Source organism: Alosa sapidissima, chromosome 15 (genome assembly GCF_018492685.1).
Source record: "Alosa sapidissima isolate fAloSap1 chromosome 15, fAloSap1.pri, whole genome shotgun sequence".
Taxonomy (NCBI): domain Eukaryota; kingdom Metazoa; phylum Chordata; class Actinopteri; order Clupeiformes; family Clupeidae; genus Alosa; species Alosa sapidissima.
In genome coordinates, this window is record NC_055971.1 from 18,661,060 (window position 1) to 18,669,324 (window position 8,265).

At 40.5% G+C, this 8,265-nt stretch overlaps 1 protein-coding gene across 1 annotated transcript; it reads right to left on the reverse strand.

Moving 5' to 3' along the window:
• Positions 1 to 452: 452 nt before the first annotated feature.
• On the reverse strand, positions 453 to 7,427 carry LOC121684317 (dehydrogenase/reductase SDR family member 11-like). The gene is made up of 7 exons (XM_042064311.1): positions 7,216 to 7,427; positions 6,436 to 6,645; positions 1,746 to 1,840; positions 1,480 to 1,609; positions 1,271 to 1,363; positions 1,115 to 1,180; positions 453 to 693 (listed from the first exon to the last, which is right to left on the reverse strand). The coding sequence occupies exons 1-7, from the start codon at positions 7,345 to 7,347 to the stop codon at positions 652 to 654; spliced, it is 768 nt and encodes a 255-aa protein (XP_041920245.1). The 5' UTR covers positions 7,348 to 7,427; the 3' UTR covers positions 453 to 651.
• Positions 7,428 to 8,265: the final 838 nt, after the last annotated feature.

Genomic DNA, 8,265 nt, shown 5'->3' on the forward strand with positions numbered 1-8,265 from the left:
TTCACCAAGTCACTGGCAAACCTTAATACATGAATGGGAACAGGCAAACTGAGGTTAACCATAACAGAGAGCTGACTTCTTGTTTTCCTTTTTTAACACTTAAGTTGCTATTTGTTCCCACTGACATGGGGGGGGGGGGGGGGGGTCTAAGACTATACATCAACTGAGGTATCAGTCAGGTATCAGTTCTATATAAAAATAAAACCAAAAGACAACCCAAAATGTAGGAGACAAAAAATGTAGGAGATGTTTATCTTCCATTTTTAGTTTCTGGAGTAAAAGTTTACATCTTGCAAGGAAGGGTTGCTCATTCAATTCATAGGTCAGCCTTGATTTTTTGATCAATCGGGCCAATTCATTATCAACACTCATACAACAATTTAAAAAATGAGACACAATATGTATACTATCAAGTGAAAAATCAATCTGAAACATACATTATTATACCATAACCAAAATTTGAAATGGGTCACCCTTTCTCCTATCTGGCACTGCTATCCTCATCAGCATTGCACCTGTAGGACCCCACATTCCAAGCTCTTTACAAACTCACAGAACCCTTTAAGTAGATAGACTGTTATCTTGAGCACATTTAGACACGGTATGTCCTTCCTCCAGCAGATCCTCAAGGGGCAGACTGCATATGCAAGGTTAGGACATCTGTTCAACAGGCCTCATCAGTATGTCGCCAATCTAGATAGAAATGGAAGGGGGGGGGGGAGAAAAGGAAAGAGAATTAGAAGGAAAAGAAGAAATAAAATGGTTATAAATCTGGTACAATTACATGCCTTACTTAAGGGAAGTAATCAATGTGCATTGTCCCTTTTAAATAAACATAGTTTAAAATGTATTCCCTTATGCCATTCACCGGACGCTCTGGAGACTTTCTTAAGGCCTTAAGCTACTTGAATGATTCCTGGCTAACTTGAATTTGACAGACTGTCTGTCTGTCATAAACATTATGGCAGACAGCTGTGCTTGCTGCTAACATTAGATACACATATTCCCATATTGTTATGTTAATATATATGCTTATTGTCTCTCCCCATACTTCATCATAAAATAAATATGTCGCCAATCTAATGCAAGCCAGTAATGAAAGACACCATCTTACTTGTACATGTGGTGGGGCACTAAGGGCATATACCACTGTACTTGCGAGGTCGCCAGCCTGTATGCACTGCAGAGAACACAGGTCGGTTACTACACCAGTGCAGACTGAGATAAATGTTGTAGACCAGTACTGCGTTCAAATCAGATTGGCAGTTACCTTTATACTGGCATATATTGCAGCAGCTTTCTCTGGTTCCTCACTATGGAGACGAAATTCAAATTCTGTTTCCACAAAACCAGGTGATATTGACTGTAAATGTGTAAGAGAGGGAGAGGGGATTTTTTCCTTAGTATGACTACACAAGGGTGTGTTGCATCTCATTATGCGAATATGAAGCAATTACATGCAAGCCATGTGGTACTTACAGTGGCTCGGATGTGGCTTTTTGCTTCTCGAAGCTCTTGCCTAAGTCCTTCTGTAAGTGCGGTCACAGCATACTTAGTGGCACAGTAGAAGTGACAGCTGGCATCGGGAGCCACCCTGTGTCCACTCATACTACAAAACAGAATGTTAATTCAACAGGATTAAACTTTATCAGACTTTATAATTTACAAGCTTCTATTCTATGAGACAACTAGTGTCAAAATACAAAATAACACTCATTTAGCTTCAGGTATAGCAGGGCATGTACCTGTTAATGTTAATGATGTGACCATCGTCCACATTTCTTTCTTTCATGGATTGGTAGGCCTCACGTGTGCAAATTGTCAAAGCCAGGACATTAACCTACAGAGTATTTTAGATGAAGGACAGCTACAATAAATACAGAATATTGTTCAAACATATGGAAATATGGTAAGTCGAGGTGTTGAAATTAATCAAATAATCGATGCATCGCGATGTGGACATGGACGATTCTGCATCGATGCAGTGGCCGACCATGATCGATTATAACACAGTGATGTCGCTTGTTAATTTTCCGGCCGCGACATAAACATTCTAATGAAGAATAACATTCTCAGTAGCCTAACCCATTTCATCTAGAGTCTAGTTAGACTACTGAGAATGTTATTTTTCGTTCATGTCCGTAGAGTCTAGATTAGGGGTCTCCAACACGCTGCCCACGCCCTGCAGGCACCAGGTAGCTATGGTATGGTATCAATTGTAGTCCAGAACCATTTTAAGAATGTATGTAGCCATACATCTGTAGCCTAACATTAACTTGATATTAGTGATAGCCTACCTAATATAGCCTACCTACTAATTGTAGCTGGGTTAAATTGTAGCCTTTGGCTCCGAATCATGGGCGGACTGGCCATCTGGCATACCGGGCATTTTCCCGGTGGGCCGACGCACCTTTTGGGCCGATAGAATAGGCTATATATATATATATAATTTAATCATTTGGGCCAACGGTCGGCCCAAAAGGAAGGACAATCAGCGGCCCATTGGTTACATTTCCATATTGACACTCGACTGATCCAATGAAAGCTCACGTCAGGCCCCACCCCTCGTATTTTGGCTCAGAGCCAGGATTTTGTGAGCCGTCAAAAGTTAATCGAAGTTGCCTACACGAAATTTCAGCAACAGCCCTGTTTATTTTGTGTTGTTTCAGTTGTCCTACATTGATTAACGTCTACAACAATCTAGGTACGCCTAATTTAGCTCTTTACACATAGGCTTCATTAACTGTTTGGTGCTGCTGTCAGTTGAGCATTGTATAGTTTAAATGTAGCCTATTGAACAATTTGAAATGATACTTTGAATGATTACAGAAACTCTTCTTTAATAATTGCTTGTATAGCCTAGGCTACTTGAATATGGAGATCATGTGCTCCATGGCTACCTCTGATCAGTCAGAGTGATAGCCAATGAGGCCTACATCACTTTCAGTGCTCCATGACAGTTGAAAATATATGCATATTTAAGGGTAATGCAAATATTTTGTATTTAATTAGGTGTGCCCGACCGATTTGCGGGCTGCTTGGACCAAATATGCCAGGGCCGATTTTTGGTCCCAGTCCGCCCCTGCTCCGAATCCTTTTCCCATTCAATCTTTAAACAACAACAGAAGCGGAGCCCATACACGCTGCTGGCATGCATACAGTAAAAGAAGAAAAAAAAAGCTTGCTCGTCTGGTGTAACCAAAAGAAGCATATCTTTGTGAAAGTTCTGTGGCCATTCCGTGTTTGTCCCATCCTCCGTGTAGCAATAGTGCTGTAAATCTTGTGGCATGCATGTCATGCAATAAGACTGCGCTAGCGAAAAACAAAACCTTTTTTGCCAGATCATGGAGAGATTTCAGATGTGCAATAACTCTAAAAGGCGTAGTAGTCGCTGTTTTGCTAGGCTCAGCATTTGATGGAGAATGACACTCTTTTCACATCATAAATATGGTGTGCAACCATACCAGAAACAACATTTTTCACATGGTAATATTATACATATTTAAAAAGTGGATAAATGGACCCAAGGTTCAAACAAATTGTGTAATTTGACAAATTCCACATTGACAAGGGAATGGTAGAGCAATGTCTATGCTCAGCTTGCCTTTAAGAGCGCAACTCCTTACATTTGTAAGGCTTTTGTTTTTAAGTCAGCAAGTTCCATGGCCATGTCACATCCATAACGTTTTATAGGAAATGTTTATGCTACACATACAGTGTTGATGCGACAATGTCCATAGTGTCTGTGCAAAGCTGATTTATATCAATGTAAAGTGTGATGACCAAATTGTGCCCCTTTCTTACTTTTAAAACCTTTAATGGTGCGTTATGGATGTTACATTATGTAAATTTACAAGACTGGAGACTTTATTATACCTCAAAGCCGATAAAACGTCTGTTCTGGTGGCATGTCAGTTTCAATGCATTTCACCTTAGTGTTTACAATTGACATTTCAAAGATTATTAGGTTGATCAAAACCACAGGGAGGCCTCGCCTAAGCATTAGCAAAACAAACATAATATTAAAATACCGCCAGTGATTAGCTTAGCCATAGCCTATTTTCAAGTGGCCTAATAAAAATCTGAAAATCTGAGCGATTATCTTCCCGTAACTATCATACTGTTGTTGTACAGTAACTGGATTATCGTGTTAGCTGGTGAAGATGGCTGACTTTGCAGCTGGAGTTAACATAGCAACCTCCTTCTGTTGCAGATCTGTTCAGCCTGCCGTTCATGTCTGCTTAACACAGTTTCATTTTAAATGACGCGATATGCCAGCATTTGAAGTGTCAGGTCCTCTGTAGCTAATACCCACAGAGTAACATGAGTAACGGCAGCAATAAACTAGATGTACCGCATAGTGGTACAAAATATGACCGCCTCTCAGTCCTGCATATTCTCTTTGCAAAAATAAATCGCGCTTGTCAATTTGTCTCCATCTCCAACTCCTGCAACTCATGTGCATGTAAATGAGTGTGTGTATATGTGAGTTTGCTTTTGTTTATAAAAGTGTGTGTGTATGCGTGCCTGTGTTTGTGTGTTTATGTGTGTGTGTGTGCATGTGTTTGCATGCGCCCATGCGTATGCGTGCCTATGTGTGTGTGTTTATATATCTGCATTCATATTATTTAATTCTTTTTTTTTTGGGGGGGGGGGCTTTTTTATGCCTTTAATGCGACAGGATAGTGGAGAGTGACAGGAAGTGAGTGGGAGAGAGAGTCGGGGTGGGATCCGGAAAGGACCACGGGGCGGGAATCGAACCCTGGTCGCCGGCGTACGGGGCAGGTGCCCCAGCCACTTGCGCCACGGCAGGGGCTGTGTGTGTGTGTGTGTGTGTGTGTGTGTGTGTGTGTGTGTGTGTGTGTGTGTGTGTGTGTGTGTGTGTGTGTGTGTGTGTGTGTGTGTGTGTGTGTGTGTGTGTGTGTGTGTGTGTGTGTGTGTGTGTGTGTGTGTGTGTGTGTGTGTGTGTGTGTGTGTGTGTGTGTGTGTGTCTGTGTGTGTGTGTGTGTGTCTGTCTGTCTGTCTGTCTGTCTGTCTGTCTGTCTGTCTCTGCCTGCGACTGTGTGTGTGCATGTGTGCACATGTGTGCACGCAAATCACAAATGAGTGGGTATGGGTTAGGTTAATGCGGGCTCTTGAGACTAACATACCATAAATATTTCGGGAATCACTGACCAAAATTGATGACGGTAAAAGAAAAAAATTAATTCCTTTTTTATATTTTAAATGACTTGTTGTCCTGATTCTTCCTGTGGATCTTAGTGGGCACTGAGGAAGCAATACTTTCATTGCTAGTTTTTCATGATTACTATTTCAATTGTTTCATATCAAAATGCACTACTTAATTATGTGTTTTATGTAGTTTGTCGAGGACTGGTTCAGACACGTCACATCCATAACGCCAGTTTTTCCTACATAATGCATTACGAAAATGACGCATAGTTTCAAAAACACACTTTTTGTGTTCATTCAAGTCTCCTTCATGCTACATATATCATAGTTTCGGCAGTTTCCTTCAAAATTCACAGAGTTTGTAGAAAACCTGTAATCTCTCACAAAAGTGTGTCCATTTCATGTCACATCCATAACGCTGATAAAATGGCTTGTATTCTTAGGATGAAATTGATTATATGCAATTTGAGGATTTCTCAGTATTCAGAGGACAGAGGTTACATTAAAATGAATGCAAATTAATTCACTGATACTAATTTTGCCCCCACTTTAAGGCATTTTGTTTACCAATATGAGTCCAATTGTCACATCCATAACGCTGGAACTGCCCAGGTGTTCAGATTGGTTGTCTGTCCATTCACACAGATTTCACTGGAGCAAATCTTGCGCACAACTTCGGTAGTCTATGTCTCTTAGCTTTCTACTTTCATCCAGCAATATGTAGCCTGTAAATGTAGGGCTCTGTAATTTTATGTAGAAATTGTAAAATTGATTTCTGTGCAGACATATGGTAATTAGTGTTGACATGAAATTGTAAAGATGTGTTGGCTAAATGTAGACCCTAACAACATTTCTTTTTACATTGTTTCATGATACGAAAATGGATGTTCTATGTGAAGTTTATCATACTCAGGAAATGCTGTAATTTGTTGACAAGTACTGTGTTCAGACTTTGTAAAAAGATTGTTTCTATTTTACTAGGCCTAGGCTACCTGTATTTTTGGATGAAAACATAACTATATAAAGTAATATAGAAAACTGTATTATATTGAACTACACAGTATCGCATTCCGTCAAGTCAAATATCCTATATGGCATTAATAAAAAATGTATCTGACGCATGGATGCATCAGGAATCAAATCTAATCGCTGACATGATATTCCTAATCGAATCGAATCGGGAGATCAGTGGCCAATTCACACCTCTAATGGTAAGTACATGTTACATACTAAGACACTGGCAGACACTTTGAAATTACTTACATCCATCATCGTCCTCCAGCCGTCCGTTTTGCCGCTCAGCAGTTGCTCAGGGTGAGCTAGGCCAGCGTTATTGATGCACACATCAACACCCTGGTGCAAGGTCTTGATGGTGGAGAACATGGACAGGATCTCCTCTTCGTTTGACAGATCGCATTTGTAGGGAATGAGTGTTCCACTCAGACCAGCACTCAGACATTCTGCTGCGAATTTCTAAGGATAAGGGACATCATTTTGACCATTAGTATTATTGTAAGTATCATATGACAAATGATATGCCGCAATATCACACTATCAACATTAAAGTGTGTTGGCCTCTAAGCAACAACGCAGACTGTGTAGCCCTAACTTGCCCACACAATCACAGGTCATTCGTCCTCCAAACGTGAGGAGTAACGTAATGTGCAACTTTTTAGTGGACAGGTCGTCTACTAGCTATAGCATATTTTTGGCGTCTTCGTGGCATTCGGACAGGACGCTTCAATTGCAACATTGTAGAACATTGTAGCAAATTCCTACATTCCTTCAGCTGAGCAATGACATATCCACCACCAATAACCATCCACACATATACAGAAAGTATAACCTACGTTATATTGTTGTCACCAAAAATAACACTGTTCTGCATGTCGTCGGATCTGAAACTTGGCTTGTCACTGGAATGAACTTTGACTAGGCCTATACAAGCCAGTCTGCTAGACTGCTCACGAGCTGATTGTATACTATGGCAACTTGCTTAGGTATGTAGGCTAAAGGGACTTTGATGGTAGCGAGATAGCCCACCTCTATCTTCTCAATGTTCCTGGCGCAGCCGACCACCTTCATACCATGTTGCACTAGAGCTTTCGCGATAGCCGCTCCAATTCCAACGGAGGCTCCAGTCACCAGGGCTACTCTACCTTTCCACCGATCCATTTATCCACAAAAGTTAACAGACTATTATTGAATTTGACACGGACTTGCTCACAATGACAACTCTCACGTCAAGGTGAACCTTGTGGTGGTGTATTTTAGTAAATAATTGTCTATCTGCACGCCCACCAGAAGCATGTGACGTCACATAACGATAGCTAGCACTTTATTCATCCCGAGGGAAATTTTAGGAATCCAGTAGGGTAGCATATACAACTATAACACAACACACACACATATATCTCACATACAAAAAAAAAACTCACAGAAATGTAAGAGCATGTGAAGTTACAATGGTCTGGTGGACTGACCGTGTGATGCATTGACCATGATATGTGCTATGGTAGAGTGTGTGCAATGGTAGAAGTGCAAAAGTGAACAGTGCAGGGAAGTGCAATAACTTTGCTTGTTATTAAATATTAACTAGGAAAAGACAAGAATGTAAACATAATAGTATCGCTTATTAAACAAGAAAAAGAATATACTTTAAGAACAATACAGGTGCTGCATATAATTAGAATATCATGAAAAAGTTGATTTATTTCAGTAATTCCATTCAAAAAGTGAAACTTGTATAATAAATACATTCATTCTACACAGACTGATATATTTCAAGTGTTTATTTCTTTTAATTTTGATAACCAGAGACTTTCTAATGAGGAGACACAGCACTCAAAAATCCTCCATAGAAATGCATGGGGTTAGTTTGTAACGGCCGTTGTCTACACCAGGGGTCCCCAACCTTTTATGTACCATGGACCGGTTTGATTCCTATTTTTTTTCACGGACCGGCGGGGCGGGGGGGTGGGTGGGGGTGATGTCGGGGGTTCCATGTTCCATATATGTTGTGCATGCATTACTTGAAAAGAACTAGCTCCAGTTATGTATGAACAGTGAAGGTAACGATCTCTTGTGAAAAAC

What these genes read in the sequence shown, in the direction of transcription:
- LOC121684317 (XM_042064311.1), bottom strand. Translation starts at nt 7,347, where the DNA reads ATGGATCGGTGGAAAGGTAGAGTAGCCCTGGTGACTGGAGCCTCCGTT. An exon ending in AAAGCCACATCCGAGCCACT is followed by an intron (nt 1,364 to 1,479) that starts GTAAGTACCACA and finishes ACACATTTACAG; the next exon opens with TCAATATCACCTGGTTTTGT. An exon ending in GTGCCCCACCACATGTACAA is followed by an intron (nt 694 to 1,114) that starts GTAAGATGGTGT and finishes ATTTCTATCTAG; the next exon opens with ATTGGCGACATACTGATGAG.